The sequence below is a fragment of the Pygocentrus nattereri genome, chromosome 7 (genome assembly GCF_015220715.1).
Source record: "Pygocentrus nattereri isolate fPygNat1 chromosome 7, fPygNat1.pri, whole genome shotgun sequence".
NCBI classification, from domain to species: Eukaryota; Metazoa; Chordata; class Actinopteri; order Characiformes; family Serrasalmidae; genus Pygocentrus; species Pygocentrus nattereri.
Window position 1 is genome coordinate 44,581,533 of NC_051217.1, and position 20,293 is coordinate 44,601,825.

The 20,293-nt window shown below is 42.6% G+C and overlaps 1 protein-coding gene across 1 annotated transcript; it reads right to left on the reverse strand.

Moving 5' to 3' along the window:
• Positions 1-9,750: 9,750 nt before the first annotated feature.
• Positions 9,751-11,634, reverse strand: LOC108444065 (ecto-ADP-ribosyltransferase 5-like). Its single transcript, XM_017725041.2, has 3 exons — positions 11,603-11,634; positions 11,099-11,180; positions 9,751-10,631 (listed from the first exon to the last, which is right to left on the reverse strand). The coding sequence occupies exons 2-3, from the start codon at positions 11,177-11,179 to the stop codon at positions 9,951-9,953; spliced, it is 762 nt and encodes a 253-aa protein (XP_017580530.2). The 5' UTR covers position 11,180; positions 11,603-11,634; the 3' UTR covers positions 9,751-9,950.
• Positions 11,635-20,293: the final 8,659 nt, after the last annotated feature.

Below are 20,293 nucleotides of genomic sequence, written 5' to 3' on the forward strand. Positions count from 1 at the left end.
AGAACCATATAAGTGTGAAAGGTGTTTGGGTGGTTCGGTATATAACCAGTGTCTTTGTATTGGCAGAAAAGTTTGTTTATTTTATACATTATTTCTTAAAACAAGCAAAACCAATCACAGTAAATGCATTCATAAAGTGGGCAAAGACCTTTTCGTGACTTTTATCATGTGTCTGTTGTTTTCCATGCTTTCTGTTATGTATTTTTATGTAGTATGTGTTTGATTATGGCAGGTGGGGGTCAGTTGACCCGCTGGTGTTTCCCTTTTTGCGTTTGAATTTTTCCCTCGTTCCTGCCGGGTGTTCTCCATGATCATGTACTTTCAAAAATATTGTGAGAGTGCAAATGCATTTAAAACCAATCACATTTTCCTGATCGTTCTCACACAATGATTGTGTAATTGAATACCCTATCGTTTAAATCATTTATAGTTGCATAACAGAATACATTTCAGCTGGAATAAAGCTGCTCATAAAGTGTCTAAACCTCTGTGTAAATGAATTTGCAGTACCAGTGCACTAAGCAGCAAATTAATGGAGTAAAAGTTCATGTAAGAGTATGAAATTTAAATTGAAACCTTTCATCAAGTACACCATTATTATTATTATTATTATTATTATTATTGTTCGTCTTAGTTTTTTTTTCTATCTTTCTTTTCTTGTTTTTTGGGGTTTTTTTTGGGATTGGGGGAGATAGATAAATAAAATATAGTAAACTTTAAGAAGATAGTTCAGTAAAAAATAAATAAATAAAATAAACTCAAACATAGAAATAAATTTCCCTTTTATGTATCACACTTTCATTTTAATTTTGCTGCTGATGAGCTTCCACAGGACAAGAAGTTATGAACGGCTCGTGGAACAGGACAGACAGCAGGTGTCGCTGTTCTTACACTAATATGGTCAGTCCAAGGACAGTTCATTCTTGTGGTCCTTTCAAACTGTCGTGTATTGCTGTAATAATGAATGTTTATAGTTAACATTCCCAAATAAAATGAGTTTCTGCTTGACTTACTGAGTGAATGAAAGATTTTTTCATATAAATTCACGTTTTTTTAAACCTTGTGATCAGAATCATTTCAGTCATCAGTGGAAGAAATTTCTATTTTACAGTGTTTACATGATGGTGGATCATTTCAGCCCATAGCCGTCTGAGTTTGTGTCCCTCTCCGTTGTGCGTCTTTAGTTCAGTGTGTGTGTGTGTAATGAGCTTTAGCTGTGTGCTGTTAGAAAGATAAGAAGTCCTAAAACTGGAGGTCAAACGTGTTGAAATGTATAAAAACAGGGACGACTGGGTCCAGTTCATATACGCTGTCCATGTGAGAGACCAAACGAACCATTTAAAAAAGAAACGCCAGAACCCAAAAAAGCGGACAAAGACCTGCGGTGTTTGACCTGAACACAGGTCAAGCGTTCACACTTCAAAACGGACCGAACTACAGAGAAAGTGTGATGAGCTGGACCCAAACAATGTAGGTGTGACGTTAGAAACAGTCCATCAGCTTTAGTTAGTCAGTGCACGGCTGGAAGAGCTTATTTACTGGATTAGTGAGCTGCAGCTCCTCTCACTGAACACCAGCTCACCATGGTTTTACTGGGTGAGAAAAGCCCCGCCCCCCAGCTGAAATGGACACTGTGATTGGTTCTGCAGCTGCAGAGTTATCTTTTAGTTTTCTGTCTATAAGTCAGAGGTGTGTAGTTTAGAGAGAGCAGAGATTTTCTCTTTGATGTATCTCAGAAAAATTGATGGGGTATTGGTCAAATGCCACTTTTTAACTATAATGACATTTTCTTAAACAAAAAAAACGTTAAAACTAGATGGTGACGTTGCTAAAGGCGAAATATAATCACACAAGATCAGTCGTCAGTCATGCTGCAGTCTTTTATTAATTTTTGTAGAAGTTACACATGAGAGTCCAGAAAGGAGCAAGAATTCCATCTCATCCTGTGTGCTGGTCTGTATAAGCCTTCATCTCTCACATCTTCATATCGTGTGATTGTTTCAGGACATAAATCATCAGGCAGTCAAAGCCAGTCAGCCCATTTATCCTTCTTAAAATATTCACAATTCATGTTGCTAACCTTACCCACACTGCGCAGCATGTAAACACGTTTACAGTCACTAAGTTCTGGTGGTTTAACTCCGACAGGCTCACTTTTAAACACTTCATAAGGGGGTATCAGCACTTCAGCCTCTTGTGGTTGCACTGATATGTCGGATATGTCAGCACCGTAGCACGTAGTGATTTTGAAACAGGTCTCACTTCCAAATTGGCTAATGTTAGGAAAGATTGAAGAAGAAGCAAAACTACCAAATCGCACTAAGGGGAACATTATCTCTATCTTAATGTTGTTGCGACGGTATGTGGTCCGGCACTCGTGCTGAGCGTTGCGAGTTTGGATACCATATGTAATCAGAAAGTGTAAAGAGATCAACCCAAACTTGGTCTTGTAGGTCCCTCTACCCTCACACATTTTATCATTGAGTTCCCTGTAAATATTGGGTCTGGTGTACGCTTGAAGGGCTATGTTTGTCATATCTGTTTCTGTTAATTCAGAGTCCGGTGTATTTAATAAGTGAAGTTTTTTTCTGGCAGCATTCCAATCCTTCCTGAAGTTCTTATTGGAGTTCAACTCATTTTTCAGTAACTGCTCAGTAACAACACAATACATTTTTGCTTTGCATCCCATGAATTCATCATCAATGGAGTTGAGATATAAATCCATAGTGATCTAAAAACAAGCAAAAGTCATTATTAACTCATTCATCTTATTATGAATTTGAATGATAATCATGTATATAGTAACTGCTACATGCCCAGTCATTACCAAGTCATTTCAAGACACATTTCTAAAGTGGAATTCCCCCATTAAAAATCGTTGAGATGAAAATAAAACCATTTACCTCAGATCTCTTTACAGTGGTGATGATGGGAACCAGGCGTCGCCATGACTACAACACAGATATAGACATTTTATTCACCATCCAGAACCACCAGAGAACCTACACGAGTCTTCTGAGTTTGTATGGGATGCTGATGATGGAAAATAGTGGAAAAATTTTCTTTGGGGACTATTATGTTCTGCATCTGTCACTGTACCATTCATTTTAAAAACAATGCATTTTAGTCAATTTTTTTGTCAAAACTATCAGAAAACAGAGTCTCGGTCATCGTTCTGGCGTTTCACACCAAACCGCTCTGAACTGCTCAGTTTACATCTAAATTGTTTATGCAAAAATATAAAAGGTGTAAATCCTCTTCAAGCATCTTTCACTATAGTTTGAAAAAATATCAGTTTATAACTTTCTATAGGAACACAGAGAATGAATAACAGCCCTACCTGCTCTTGGGGCTTTGCTCTGTTGTTTTGCTCTGGAATCTGAAATAAAAAAAAACTTTAATCTTTGCATTAAAATAAAAAAATTGGACGACATTTATAAATTCCACTTCTTACCGCAGAATCTGTGTGTACAGCGAGGATGAGGAGGATGAAGAGACGCATCATTGCAGTTGAGGACAGCATTTTCATTATTGTCCTAAAGTGAACAGATATAGGTGGGCTTACAGGTGGGCTCACTGTAATGAACAGTCCAAGAAACAAACAAACAAAAAATGTGTAGATGAACTCAGATGTTAAGCACTTGCTTTGACTGTTGTTTCTACATATGAAAGTACAAGAAACACAAAATCCTAAGAAGCTAATAAGGAGCTATAAGAGCTCACAGGACTTGGCCACACTGGTTTCAGTTAAAGACAACAGGGCTGATCAACAGTGACCCATGAACAGCGCCTGAATCTGGATTCTCTAATATCATCGTCAGTTTCGCTGAGATTTGGTGTCTAAGAGGAACATTTCATACTGATCACATCACTTTACTGGTCAGCAGATCATTTAGTCATAAATACTGTGTGAACTCATTTTCACACACAACATCGACAGACATTCGCACGCAGCTGTATTTCTATAAGAAACATGTGAAATGGTCAGTCTTACCTTTTACTCTGGTGGAAGCTGCTTCTGCTCCACTGACCTCTCTGGGTCTTTATAAGACACTGACAGCTTGACGTGTTCCAGGAATTTGCGTGAAATGAGGTCATGTGATGATTTTTTTCTTTTGTTTTGTTTCCCTTTTTTTCATTTTCTCTGAAAAAGCTGAAATGTTGCTTTCAGTCACTGATGGTAAAATTATGATCTATTACAAAAGAAAAAGAAAAATTTTCAATGTTTGATAATATTTAATCTTCTTCTTCTTTCGGCTGCTCCCTTTAGGGGTCACCACAGCTGATCATCTGCCTCCATCTTGCCCTATCCACTGCCTCCTCTACTTTCACACCAACCATCTCCATGTCCACCTTCACTACATCCATAAACCTTCTCTGAGGTCTACCTCTTCTCCTTCTACCCGGCAGCTCCATCTCCAACATTCTCTGCCCAATATATCCACTATTCCTCCTCAACACATGTCCAAACCATCTCAACCTGGCCTCTCTGGCTTCATCTCCAAACTGCTCCACCTTCACCGTCCCTCTGATCTGCTCATTTCTAATCTTGTCCATCCTTGTCACTCCCAACAAAAATCTCAGCATCTTCATCTCCGCCACCTCCAGCTCAGCCTCCTGTCTTTTAGACAGAGCCACAGTCTCCAAACCATACATCATAGCAGGACGCACTGCTGTCTTGTAAACCTTCCCTTTCACTCTTGCTGCTATCCTTCTGTCACACATCAGCCCTGACATCCGTCTCCACCCACTCCATCCTGCCTGCACCCTCTTCTTCACCTCTTTTCTGCACTGTCCATTGCTCTGGATGGTTGACCCAAGATATTTGAAGTCATCCACCTTTACGACCTCTACTCCTTGCATCTTCACCTTTCCACCTGCCTCCTTCTCATTCACACACATGTATTCCGTCTTGTCTCTAATGACCTTCATTCCTCTCCTCTCCAGTGCAAACCTCCACCTCTCCAGATTCTCTTTCACCTGCTCTCTACTCTCACCACAGAGTACAATGTCATCTGCAGACATCATGGTCCATGGAGCCTCCTGCCTGACCTCATCTGTCAACCTGTCCATCACCATTGCAAACAAGAAGGTGCTCAAAGCTGATCCCTGATGTAGCCCCACCTTCACCTTGAAACCATTTGTCACTCCAACTGCACAACTCACCACTGTCTCACTATCCTCATACATGTCCTGCACCACCCTAACATACTTTTCAGCTACACCTGACTTCCTCATACAGTACCACAGTTCCTCTCTTGGCACCCTATCATCTGCCTTCTCTAGATCCACAAAGACACAATGCAGCTCCTTCTGACCTTCTCTGTACTTCTATACCAACACTCTCAACACAAAAATTGCATTTGTGGTACTTTTTCTGGGCATGAAACCAAACTGCCGCTCACTGATCTGAACCTCTTGCCTTAGCCTTGCTTCAACAACTCTTTCCCATACCTTCATGGTGTGGCTCATCAACTTTATACCTCTGTAGTTACTGCAGCTCTGCACATCACCCTTGTTCTTAAAAATGGGGACCAGTACACTGCTTCTCCACTCATCAGGCATCCTCTCACTCTCCAGGATTTTGTTAAACAACCCGGTTAAAAAGTCCACTGCCTTCTCTCCTAAACATCTCCATACCTCCACAGGTATGTCATCTGGACCAACTGCCTTTCCATTCTTCATCCTTTTTAAAGCTGCCCTCACTTCCACCTTACTAATTCTCTGCACTTCCTGATCCACTATCTCTCCCCCCGTTGTCCTCCTCTCTCTCTCGTTTTCCTCATTCATTAGTTCTTCAAAGTCCTCCTTCCATCTACTCAACACTCTCTGTTCACTCACTAGTACATTTCCCTCTCTATCCTTTATCAGCCTAACTTGCTGTACATCATTTCCTGCTCTATTTCTCTGTTTAGTCAAACGATACAAGTCCTTTACTCCTTCTTTACTGTCCAGCCTCTCATACAGCTCATCACAGGCCTGAGCCTTTGCCTTTGCCACCATTCTTTTTGCTATGCGACTTGCCTCACAGAACTCCTGCTTACTTCCTTCATCTCTCTGGTTATCCCACTTTTTCTTAGCTGCCTTCTTCTTCTGAATACTCTCATGGACTTCCTCATTCCACCACCAACTTTCCTTGTCTTCTTTCCTCTGACCAGACGAAACACCCAACACTTTCTTGCCAGTTTCTCTCACCACCTTAGCTGTAGTTTCCCAGTCCTCAGGTAGCTCCTCACTGCCCCCAAGGGCCTGTTGCAATTTTTCCCTGAACTGCCTGCAACCATCCTCCTCCTTCAGCTTCCACCATCTAATCTTTGGCTCTGTCTTCACTCTCTTCCTCTTCTTTGTTTCTAATCTCATTCTACAGACAACCACCCCATGCTGCCTTGCTACACTTTCCCCTGGCACCACTTTACAATCTCCAATCTCCTTTAGGTGGCATCTCCTGCTAAGGATATAATCCACCTGTGTGCACCTCCCTCCACTCTTGTATGTCACCCTGTGTTCTTCCCTCTTCTGAAAATACGTGTTCACCACAGCCATTTCCATTCTCTCTGCAAAATCTACAACCATCTGACCTTCTGCATTTCTGTCTTTCACACCATACATACCCAGCACCTCTTCATCCCCTCTGTTCCCTTCACCAACATGTCCATTGAAGTCTGCACCAATCACCAATCTCTCCTCTCTAGGGACACCACTTCATCCATCTTACTCCAAAATTCCTCTTTCTCCTCTAACTGACAACCAACCTGTGGTGCATATGAACTGACCACATTCAAAATCACACCATCAACCTCCAACTTCAGGCTCATGATCCTGTCTGACACTCTCTTTACATCCAGAACACTTTTCACAGGCTGTTCCTTTAGGATTATCCCTACTCCATTTCTCTTCCTCTCTACACCATGATAGAACAGTTTGAATCCACCTCCAATGTTTCTGGCCTTGCTTCCTTTCCATCTGGTCTCCTGGACACATAGAATATCTACCTTCCTTCTCTCCATCATGTCGGCAAGCTCTCTGCCTTTACCAGTCATTGTCCCTATGTTCAGAGTCCCTACTCTAACCTCCACACTCCTGCCTTTCCTTCTCTCTCGCTGCCATCTAACCCGCCTTCCTCCTCTCCTCTTTGATGGTCTTCGACCTACAGTAGTCCAATTTCCACCGGCACCCTGCTGGTCAACAGCACCGGAGGCGGTCATTGTTAACCCGGGCCTCGACCGATCCGGTATGGCAAGTATATTTGTGATGATAGTTGCATGATAGTTTTGGCACAAGTTTTACGCCGGATGCACTTCCTGACGCAACCCTCACCATTTATCCGCTCTTGGGACCAGAAGTACACAAAGTTCACCCCTAATGGCCGGTTTTTATCAGTATCTCTATGAATGCCTTTAAATAAACCTAAACATAACCCTTGTGTTTAGTGTGGTGGACCTTCTGCTAATACAGAACCTCACAAGTTCAAGTGAGTTTTGATTGAAGCTTCTCCATCACGATCCCAGGATCGATTCTGACTTTCACTTCACTCTCGAAAGTGTAAATGTACAGAATATATATATTTATAGCCACACACAGGCATGTGTTTCATAGATGTGCTGACATGAGAAACCCTTGTCATAAGGTCAAGGCCTTTCCTGTTATCTTCAAAAAGAAAGGCAGTAAAGCCGAAGAGGAACAGCATTGGTTCTTCAGGTTAATGGAGAATGTGTTATGGTTCTAAACAGCAGCAAAAAGGGTTCAGCTATTATTACAACGTCAAACAACAGGAGAACCATTTTTGATGCTACGTAGAACCATTTACAACACATTCTCTATCAGTCTGAAGAACCATTTCACCATGCAAAGAACCATATAAGTGTGAAAGGTGTTTGGGTGGTTCGGTATATAACCAGTGTCTTTGTATTGGCAGAAAAGTTTGTTTATTTTATACATTATTTCTTAAAACAAGCAAAACCAATCACAGTAAATGCATTCATAAAGTGGGCAAAGACCTTTTCGTGACTTTTATCATGTGTCTGTTGTTTTCCATGCTTTCTGTTATGTATTTTTATGTAGTATGTGTTTGATTATGGCAGGTGGGGGTCAGTTGACCCGCTGGTGTTTCCCTTTTTGCGTTTGAATTTTTCCCTCGTTCCTGCCGGGTGTTCTCCATGATCATGTACTTTCAAAAATATTGTGAGAGTGCAAATGCATTTAAAACCAATCACATTTTCCTGATCGTTCTCACACAATGATTGTGTAATTGAATACACTATCGTTTAAATCATTTATAGTTGCGTAACAGAATACATTTCAGCTGGAATAAAGCTGCTCATAAAGTGTCTAAACCTCTGTGTAAATGAATTTGCAGTACCAGTGCACTAAGCAGCAAATTAATGGAGTAAAAGTTCATGTAAGAGTATGAAATTTAAATTGAAACCTTTCATCAAGTACACCATTATTATTATTATTATTATTATTATTATTATTGTTCATCTTAGTTTTTTTTCTATCTTTCTTTTCTTGTTTTTTGGGGGTTTTTTTTGGATTGGGGGAGATATTTAATATAATAAACTATAGTAAACTTTAAGAAGATAGTTCAGTAAAAAATAAATAAATAAAATAAACTCAAACATAGAAATAAATTTCCCTTTTATGTATCACACTTTCATTTTAATTTTGCTGCTGATGAGCTTCCACAGGACAAGAAGTTATGAACGGCTCGTGGAACAGGACAGACAGCAGGTGTCGCTGTTCTTACACTAATATGGTCAGTCCAAGGACAGTTCATTCTTGTGGTCCTTTCAAACTGTCGTGTGTTGCTGTAATAATGAATGTTTATAGTTAACATTCCCAAATAAAATGAGTTTCTCCTTGACTTACTGAGTGAATGAAAGATTTTTTCATATAAATTCACGTTTTTTTAAACCTTGTGATCAGAATCATTTCAGTCATCAGTGGAAGAAATTTCTATTTTACAGTGTTTACATGATGGTGGATCATTTCAGCCCATAGCCGTCTGAGTTTGTGTCCCTCTCCGTTGTGCGTCTTTAGTTCAGTGTGTATGTGTGTAATGAGCTTTAGCTGTGTGCTGTTAGAAAGATAAGAAGTCCTAAAACTGGAGGTCAAACGTGTTGAAATGTATAAAAACAGGGACGACTGGGTCCAGTTCATATACACTGTCCATGTGAGAGACCAAACGAACCATTTAAAAAAGAAACGCCAGAACCCAAAAAAGCGGACAAAGACCTGCGGTGTTTGACCTGAACACAGGTCAAGCGTTCACACTTCAAAACGGACCGAACTACAGAGAAAGTGTGATGAGCTGGACCCAAACAATGTAGGTGTGACGTTAGAAACAGTCCATCAGCTTTAGTTAGTCAGTGCACGGCTGGAAGAGCTTATTTACTGGATTAGTGAGCTGCAGCTCCTCTCACTGAACACCAGCTCACCATGGTTTTACTGGGTGAGAAAAGCCCCGCCCCCCAGCTGAAATGGACACTGTGATTGGTTCTGCAGCTGCAGAGTTATCTTTTAGTTTTCTGTCTATAAGTCAGAGGTGTGTAGTTTAGAGAGAGCAGAGATTTTCTCTTTGATGTATCTCAGAGAAATTGATGGGGTATTGGTCAAATGCCACCAACCCAACCCCCCCAACCACAAAAGTAAACTTTTTTTAACTATAATGACATTTTCTTAAACAAAAAAAACTTTAAAACTAGATGGTGACGCTGCTAAAGGCCAAATATAATCACACAAGATCAGTCGTCAGTCATGCTGCAGTCTTTTATTCATTTTTGTAGAAGTTACACATGAGAGTCCAGAAAGGAGCAAGAATTCCATCTCATCCTGTGTGCTGGTCTGTATAAGCCTTCATCTCTCACATCTACATATCGTGTGATTGTTTCAGGACATAAATCATCACATACTCACAGATCCAATTCATCCTTTGGCTTTTCAACCAGTTCTCATTTCATGGTGCTAATCTTACCCACACTGCGCAGTTGGTAAACACGTGTACAATTTGGTGCCTTGTTGGCAGTGACAGTTTCATTTATGAACACTTCATAAGGGGGTATCAGCACTTCAACCTCCTGGTCATACTTTGATTTCATTGATATGTCTGCACCGTAGCATGTAGTGATGATAAAACAGGTCTCGTTTCCAAAGTGTGTCAGTGTAGTCTTGACTGAAGAAGAAGCGAAACTACCAAATCGCACAAAGGGGTCTGTTATCTCTATTGTAATGTTGGTGCGACGGTAAGTGGTCCGGCAATCGCGCTGAAGATGTTGTTCAGCGTTGCGAGTTTGGATTCCATCTGTTATCAGAAAGTGTAGAGAGATCAACCCAAACCCGGTCTTGTAGGTCCCTCTACCCTCACGCATTTTATCATTAAGCTCACGGTAAACATCAGTTCCGGTGTACACTCGAAGGGCTATCTTTCTCAATTCATCCTGTGTTAAATTAGAGTTCTCTTTTCTTCCTAGAATTAGATCTTTTTTGGCTTCATCCCAAGCTTTCTTGAACTTTGCGTTGTTGTTCAGCTCTTCATTCAGTGAATGGTTAGTAATGCGACGATACATTTCTTTTTTGCAGTCCTCAAATTCAAATTCTTCATCAACAGAGTTTGGATATAAACTCATAGTGATCTGAAAAGAAATAAAACCCATTTGGAACTTATTAATTGTATTATTAAAATGAATCATAATGATGTAGATAATAACAAAAGCCAAACAGTCAGCACATCACTTCAATCCAATTTTTAAAGGGGAATGCCACCATTTTTTCAAAACATCTACACATTTCTATCGCTATGAGATGAAAAGAAATCATTTTATGTGAAATGGTTTATTGTAGAGACACAGAGATCTTTACAGTGGTGGTGATGGGATCCAGGGGTCGCCATGACTACAATACAAATTACCATCCAGAACCACCAGAGAACCTACACGAGTCTTCTGAGTTGATGATGGGAAAATAGTGGAAATCATTTTGTCCTGCATCCATCGCTTTACCAATAATTAAATTATTTTTTAAGGCTCTGAAGCCTGAAATAAAAAGGTACATTGTGTTGAAATAAATAAATTGGACGACATTTATAAATTCCACTTCTTACCGCTGCAGCTGTGTGAACAGCGAGGATGAGGAGGATGAAGAGACGCATCATTGCAGTTGAGTGCAGCATCTTCATTATCATCCTAAAGTGAACAGACACAGGTGGGCTTACAGGTGGGCTCACTGTAATTAACAGTCCACGAGACAAACAGTGGTGTATTTACTTTGGCTGTTATACATGTAAAAGTAAAAGAATTCAAATTAAGCAGCTAATAAGGAGCTATAAGAGCTCACAGGACTTGGCCACACTGGTTTCAGTTAAAGACAACAGGGCTGATCAACAGTGACCCATGAACAGCGCCTGAATCTGGATTCTCTAATATCGTCGTCAGTTTTGCTGAGATTTGGTGTCTAAGAGGAACATTTCATACTGATCACATCACTTTACTGGTCAGCAGATCATTTAGTCATAAATACTGTGTGAACTCATTTTCACACACAACATCGACAGACATTCGCACGCAGCTGTATTTCTATAAGAAACATGTGAAATGGTCAGTCTTACCTTTTACTCTGGTGGAAGCTGCTTCTGCTCCACTGACCTCTCTGGGTCTTTATAACACACTGACAGCTTGACGTGTTCCAGGAATTTGCATGAAATGAGGTCATGTGATGATTTTTTTGTTTCCTTTTCTCTTTTTTTGCATTTTATCTCACAGAGCTGTTTGCTTTGTTGCTACTGATGTTAAAGGTTGTTATCTTTACACACTAGAATAGAAAAATAGAAAAAGACTTAATGTTTAACAATAAATAAGAATTATTAATATTCTGCTAGGTGTGTGTGTGAGTGACATGTGTATATATATATATATATATATATATATATAGAGAGAGAGAGAGAGAGAGAGAGTGAGAGAGAGAGAGACAGAAACAAAGAAAGAGAGAGAGAGAGAGAGAGAGAGAGAGAGAGAGAGAGAGAGAGAGAGAGACAGAAACAAAGAAAGAGAGAGAGAGATAGAGAGGCAGAAACAAAGAAAGAGAGAGAGAGAGAGAGAGAGAGAGAGAGACAGAAACAAAGAAAGAGAGAGAGAGATAGAGAGGCAGAAACAAAGAAAGAGAGAGAGAGAGAGATAGAGAGACAGAGTGATATAATTGGTCTGAATTACTTTTACGTTATAGAAGAATGGGGTGCTGGCCCTGCTGACCACTCCTGACCATTTAGCATAGTTCATTCTGCAATGTTATTGATACATTGAATTATTTAATTGAATTGCTTATTACTTAGTCAATCTTATCATGTGCTGCCCAGAGTGGGATTGTTCTGCTGCTGAGCTTTGGCCCTGGAGAACTTCCACTATCGCAGGTCTGAATGTTCTGATTGAATACATATATAACCACACACAAGCATGTTTTTCATAGATGTGCTGCCATAAGTGAAAATTCTCCCCATATGGTTAAGGCCTTTCCTGTTATCTTCACAAAGCAGAAGAGAAACAACCCAGCAGTTAAAGCTGCTACATTCAACAGTCATTTTTCTAAGAATTTATCTGGACATTAGCTCATATGGTCTGCTGATCTTTTCTGAGCATACTGTTTTTGACCAGGGCCTTAACTGAAGACCACAAAACCAGTCACCACATTCCTCAATCTTGACCAACAATAAGGCAAAATACACAAATAGGAATAAAAGCAACATGAAGAATTAAAACATCTGTATGGTCAACTCCACTGAAAAAATGCAGCAGGAAGTGTTCAGAAGATGGCACACACCTCCCTTTGCAGTGTTAAGACATCTAGAACTTTTCTGTTTTCCCATATATTGATTGTTCGGCATAAAGTTCATCCTTAACTAATTTTAAGGCTGAACTGGTTTCATTGGTAAATTTCTGTGAAGATTAGGGATCAGGGCCTAGTTGTGGCAGAGAGGCTTGTTTGGTCTAGGGATTCTCAGAGCTAAGTCATCTGGAGCAGTTTGCTCCTGGTAGGCTCTTCCAAGGTGAATAGGTCTGGAGTGAAGACTCAGACTAACTTCATCCAAAATGTCCATCCAATGTGCATGGGAAAAGGTTATTGGGACCTACCCCTGGAGCCAGGCCTGGAGGTAGTGTCCTTCAGTGAATGCCTGGTGGTCAGGCAGCCCATGTAATTTGGCCAGGCACAAAAAGGCAATGTAGGAGGGCTTGGCAGCATGGTCCCCTGTGGCAGAAAGTGGTTCTTCCCTTGCTGGGGAAGGGAGCCAGAGTAAGATATAGTTGGGCTCACCTCCACTCACAGTTTTGTATTTCCATCCAACCAATTTAATATGGGTTGGTACCTCTCCTACAGGGTAGAAGGTGCCAGGGTGTTGTGAGGATGCTCACAAGCCTCTGGCTGGCTGCTATGCAGTTGGTGTTTGTCCCAGAGGATGAGAGAGTTGCCTCAAAGCAAAGTAAAAATGTGGGCAGGAAAACTCCTCTCAGCTCAGTTGCTCAGCACCTTTTAAAAAGAGCAGAGAGGGAACAGAGAGAGAGAGGGATGAGGAGCAACAGCCTGACAGACTAATGCCCAATCCCATTGCACCCCTCGCCCCTACCACTGAGCCCTTAGCCCTCTGTTTTGTGCGTTCACGTCTAGGGGTAGGGTGTCCAGATTTTTGTTGAGATAGAGGGGTAAGGTGAAGCATTAGGACGTCTAGTTTATTTTGATTTCTGTAAAGTACCTAAAAGTATACTTTAATAAGCCTAAAAAATTGCATTTGTACAGAGTCACAGGGAGTAAATAGTTATAGATACAATTTCTATATCTAAAGCCAATTTCTATATCAAATGGCACGGTGGCGTGGTGGGTAGCGCTGTCGCCTCACAGTGAGGAGGGCCTGGGTTTGATTCCCTGGCCGGGTGATCAGGGTCCTCTCTGTGTGGAGTTTGCATGTTCTCCCCGTGTCTGCGTGGGTTTCCTCCGGGTTCTCTGGTTTCCTCCCACAGTCCAAAGACATGCAGTCAGGCCAATTGGACATGCTAAATTGCCCCTGGGTGTGAGTGACTGTCTGTGTCTGTCTGTCTGCCCTGCGATGGACTGGCGACCTGTCCAGGGTGTATCCTGCCTTCCGCCCGAAGACTGCAGGGATAGGCTCCAGCACCCCCCGCGACCCTGATGGAGAAGCGGCTTAGAAAATGGATGGATGGATAAAGCCAGTTCTCCCAGAGCCTGGTTAAGGTTAATGGTATTTCTGATGGAGAAATCACATTTGCATTGGATTTTAGTCCAGGAAACTGACCCTATATTAATTTTATTGTAACTCTTGTGTGGTATTGGGGTCTGTGGGACCTGTTTTCAATGTGTACCAAAAGAAAATTATGTGATTAATTATTATTTCAACCTCAAACGTCTTGGCCTTGGCTCATTTTCTGTGAAGAACCTATAAATAAATATAGACTATATTTCCAAAAGTATTCACTCGTCTGGCTTCACACGCATATGAACTTGACTATGAGTGAATCCCATTCTTAATCCATAGGTTTTAATATGATGTCGGCCCACCCTTTGCAGCTATAACAGCTTCAACTCTTCTGGGAAGGTTTTCTACAAGGCTTAGGAGTGTGTTTATGGGAATTTTTGGGAATTCGCATTTGTGAGATCAGAGGCTGGTGTTGGACGAGAAGGCCTGGCTCACAGTCTCTGCTCTAATTCATCCCAAAGCTGTACTATTGGGTTGAGGTCAGGACTCTGTGCAGGCCAGTCAAGTTCTTCCACACCAAACTGGCTCATCCACGTCTTTATGGACCTGCTTTGTGCACTGGTGTGCCGTCATGTTGGAACAGGAAGGGGCCAACGTCCCCAAAATGTTCCCACGAAGTTGGGATCATGAAATTGTCCAGAATCTTTTGGTGCTGAAGCCAAACTTTACACTCGGCACAGTGCAGTCAGACAAGTACCGTCTCCTGGCAACCACCAAACCCAGACTCGTCCATCGGATTTCCAGAAGAAGAAGCGTGATAGCAGTACAATTCTCCACTGCTCTAGAGTCCAGTGGCGGCGCTTTACTCCACTGCATTCCACACTTTGCATTGCACTTGGTGATGTAAAGCTTGGATGCAGCTGCTCGGCCATGGAAACCCATTCCATGAAGCTCTCTACGCTGTTCTTGAGCTGATCTGAAGGCCACATGAAGTTTGGAGGTCTGTAGTGATTGACTCTGCAGAAAGTCGGTGACCTCTGCGCACTATGCCCCTCAGCATCCGCTGACCGCTCTGTCATTTTACGTGGCCGACCACTTCGTGGCTGAGCTGCTGTCGTTCCCAATCGCTTCCACTTTGTTATAATCCCACTGACAGTGGACTGTGGAATATTTAGTAGTGAGGAAATTTCACGACTGGACTTGCTGCACAGGTGGCGTCCGATCACGGTACCACGCTGGAATTCACTGAGCTCCTGAGAGCGACCCATTCTTTCACTAATGTCTGTAGAAGCAGGTCTGCAGGCCTAGGGGCTCGGCTTTATACACCTGTGGCCGTGGAAGTGACTGGAGCACCTGAATTCAATGATTTAGATGGGTGAGTGAAAACTTTTGGAAATATAGTGTATGAGGTGTTTTCTCATTTTTACTTATTCAGTTATGTTTCAGCTTTTCATTCGAGTGTACATGTAAGACTGTCTTTAACAGCATTTTAGGAGGGAACGTGTTGCTGACACACTTTAATGGGTAATCTCAAGGAGTGAGACCTGCTTTATCAGAACATCTCCTTTATTACAGACAAGGTTCCAAATCCCCTTTAATTTCTGATGTTTTGATCTCGCTCTGGAACTGAAATCTTCCTGAATCATCAGTTCTTGAGTCCTGTGACCGCTTCATATGGCAGGATGACTGTCTGTCGGTTAGCCTGCCCTTGTGTGTGCGTTAGTACTACAGACATTGTACCCTAATTCTTGGCCTGTAATAAGGGAAACTTTGGCCGTCTTTGTCTGATTGTTTGATTCAGTGACTTCACCGCAGCACCAGATCAGGAACAACAAGCACAATATTTTCTCAGGTTGAATTTGAGCGAAAGATGTGAAATAAATCTATTCACAAAATGGGCACCGTGATTTGAAGAAATTTGGGTTCCATTATACAAAGAAATTTTCCTTGGCACCTCCCATCTCAGGAGAACATCCATCAGGAGGCATCTTGCCACAACCACTGCATCTTGTTTTCTTCAAGGAAAAACTTGGGCAGGGTTTAGTTCAATAAGGAGTCACAACATTGTGTGGCACAGGTTGAAAATGCCTGCTGGAATCAAGCCGTAGCACAGATCTGCAAACAATGTGTATGTCAGAGAAGAGGAAGCAAGAGTTAAAGAAGGAAACAGGCTCAGGTGTCAGGAGATATTCAGAGCAGCTCCCTTTCTAAGAACTGATTGTGTTGCAACTGTGTCGACTAGGAACATCAGTAGAGATGTTGATCACTTTCAGTAATTGTTTGGTCTGTTCTCCTGTCTCATCCCATTTAGGCGTATGAATGAAAACACGAAGGTTAGGGTGCTGTTATTGATTATTAGGGCATTCTCTGGCCCTCTGACCATGTTTGCCATAATTAAAATGAGTCCCATCACTGGGCCTACCTGCTAAAGCACATGTGAACCATATTGGCCCTTTGTGGCTTTGTTAGCCATACCACAATGTGCTTCGACTAAGTGGAACCGGCGATCCGCCAAGCCGTCCAGCGATCCGCCAAGCCGTCCGCCTTTCTGTTGTTGTGAGTCCATTCCACATTGGTTAATGTATGCCATCCAGAGCATTCATGTCATTGACGCAGCCTTCAGTGTTTGTCTTTGGGTCTTGAATATTCTTGATCATGGCCTTCATTTCAGGAATATAAAGTGAAGATAGATATGGATGGTTGGACATGGACTTCTGTCCAGTGGGATCGTATGTACTAGCCAGCTTGTTTTGACCTGTTGGTCATACTGACCCAGTGCAGCACACGGCTTAACATCAGTGCAATGGTTTACCAAGAGAGACGCTGGAGGATTTTCACATAAAAATGAGTTCATGAAGCCAGTCTGGTTATAAAAATGATATCAGGGCATCAGAATTACTCTTTTAGTACTTTTACTTTATACTTAAGTACATTTGAAGGTAAATACTTCAGTACTTTTACTCAAGTGGAGGTCTAAAGGGAGGAGCTTCTACTTTTACTGGAGGAATATTTTACCTTGGGTGTCTCAACTTTAACTCAAATGCATGGTTTGTGAACTTCGTCCACTGCTGCTGTCACGATTGGCCCCTCCCAGTCCTGTCCATGTGTTTGTTTTGCAGTTGTTTTGGTTTAGCCCCCTTGTTTCATGACTCCGCCTCTGATTGTCTCCACCTGTTTTCCCACCTGTCCCTTGTTTTCACTGTGTATTTAAGCTGTGTGTTTGCCCCTTGTGTTTGCTGGTCTTTGATGCTTGAATCTCTGTGTGCATTGTTGTTTGAATCTTTGTTTGATTTGTTGGATGGTCTGTTTTGCTTGTTCTGTTGTATTCTGGTGTCTGTCATGTCTGCCCCCCGATCTATCCGTATTGACTCTATGACTCTAAATCTCGCTTATCTCAGCACGTGCGTCCGCCTCCTCGCTCCCCGTTGCAGCTGCTTTTTCATGTCTTTATTATGGGGGGGACCAGAATTCCTTCTTCCCTTTTCTAAGCTTCCATTTCCCATTTTAGCAGCTTTTTATAATTATGCAGACTCAGTTACTTTCTCTCTCTCTCTCTCTTTCCTCCTGAGAAAAACAATTTCACAGTTTGATTTCTTTTTTTTAAATTGGAAAATAGACATGCACACAGTCCATATCTTACGTTTCCTTACATACACTAGACTTCCAGGAGAGTCCACTCTCTCAAATGAAAGACTAAATCCTAAATGATCCTAAAACCTCGCTTTTCTACCAGATACAGTCACCTGAGTTTTATTCATGTGCATGCAGAGGATCATGCACAGGTACAGCTTGGTCGTCAGTCTGTCACAAGTCCCCTGAACACACAGTCTGACCTGGTTTACGTTGATATACTGTGGGTTGGGTGAGGAAGCTAAAAGGGGAAGGGGAAGCGGGTGAAGTGGGAAGAATCAAAAGGTTGGGGTAGAGGGCGAAGGAGCTCTGGGGTCAGGGGAGGGTGAAGATGTTCACACCTCAGCAGGAACAATACAGGTAAAACATCAATGGACACACAACAGTAAGACAATATAGCCAACACAACAAAAGGGGAATATATATTGGAGCACAGAAGAAAGCACCTGTGAAAGGACCTGGACTTTCTCTCAGTATGAAAAACTAAGACAGACAATATGCTTGAACTTCCCTTCTAGGTTTCCAATACCTCTTACTGCAGTAATGTGAGTCCCTGACTCACCTGTCTAGTGTTCCTGATACTACTGAGGCACCAGACCTCAAAACGAGGTTCCAAGCCTCAAAACTCCAGATGAGTAAAAACTGACTCTACCCTGTCACCGAGGTGAGTCAGTATCCCAGAACCAGTTAGAGTGTCTCACTCAGCACAAGGAATTACTTCCATTTCAATTTGGGGTGACTGCCCTGGATTCAGCTGTTTTCACCTGTGAGTCTGAATGAGTTTTTATTAAAGCTTCTCCATCATGAGCCTGGCTAAGGACCCCCTTTGCTAAGGACTCTTGTACTGCTTCATTGACTGCTTCTCCTGGGTGAGGGGATTGGCCACCACCAACCGGTTCCCAATCTATGGTAGTGACATGTATTGGTGTCCTCAAGAGTTCCACAGGAATTCATAGCTGGGATACCAGATTGGCATGAATGAAGTTCCCGTCATCGCCGCAGGAAATCAAGACTGAAATGACGGACTTTTTTCTTACCACTAAATAGTTACAGGCAGAAAGAAAGATGTCAGAACCAGCCGCTTTGTGGGAATACTCACTAGATTAGCACATGAACTTCTCTGATAATAGAGCACTGTAACAATACCCCTCAGCATTTTTCAGGTGTACTGTCAGGCTTTCTGACTGGAAAAACTCCTGCTTCTGAAGCTGATGGTGAGGGTGGCTACTGTGAGGAGCTTCTGAAAGGTTTATCACCTTGGCCTTCATACTCATAACCAGCCATGACAGCCTATCTTCCTGCACACCTGGCTGATGAGCCAGGTTGTTTAGGGATTGGGACTACTCCTCTAGCAGCTGCTGGTGTTGGCCTAGAAGCTGGATAAGGTTGGCTATGACCCTCGGGAAGGCCGCTGCATCCACAATCCATGATTCAGTTCAGGTATTGTGTGATGAATCAGGTCAGACGCACACAGACGCAAAGGAAGACCTGTTGCCCTAACGTCCATCATAAGCAAATGCTTTGAGAGGCTGGTCAGGGATATCATCTGCTCCTCACTGCCTGCCACCCTGGACCCACTCCAGTTTGCGTACAGGCGGAACAGATCTACGGACGATGCGATCGCCCTGACCCTGCACACAGCCCTCTCCCACCTGGACAAGAAGGACACGTATGTGAGAATGCTGTTTGTGGACTACAGTTCAGCATTCAACACCATCGTTCCCTCAAGGCTCGACATCAAGCTCTGGGATCTGGGTCTGAACAGGACACTGTGCAGCTGGATCCTTAACTTCCTGACGGGTCGACGGCAGGTGGTAAGGATGGGCAATATCACATCCTCCTCTCTGACCCTCAACACTGGAGCCCCTCAGGGCTGTGTGCTCAGTCTGCTCCTGTACTCCCTGTACACCCACGACTGCACAGCCAGACACAGCTCCAATGTCATCATCAAGTTTGCTGACGACACAACGATTGTAGGCCTGATCTCCAACAACGATGAATCGGCCTACAGAGAGGAGGTTAACATCCTGGAAAACTGGTGCCAGGAGAATAACCTCTCTCTAAACGTCAGTAAGACTAAGGAGCTGATCGTGGACTTCAGGAAGCAGGAGAGAGTACACCCCCCGATCTCCATCAATGGGACTGCGGTAGAGAGGGTTAGCAGCTTTAAGTTCCTTGGTGTTCACATCAGCGAGGATCTGACATGGACAGAACACACTACACGGGTGGTGAAGAAGGCCCAACAACGCCTCTACTTCCTCAGGCGGCTGAGCAGGTTTGGTCTGAACCCCAGCATCCTCAGGACTTTCTACACCTGCACTGTGGAAAGTATCCTGACTGGCAGCATCACCACCTGGTACGGGAGCTGTACCACCCTCGAGAGGAAATCCCTGCAGAGGGTAGTACGCACAGCGCAATACATCACCGGAGTTCAGCTCCCAAACCTTCTGGATTTATACATCAGCCGCT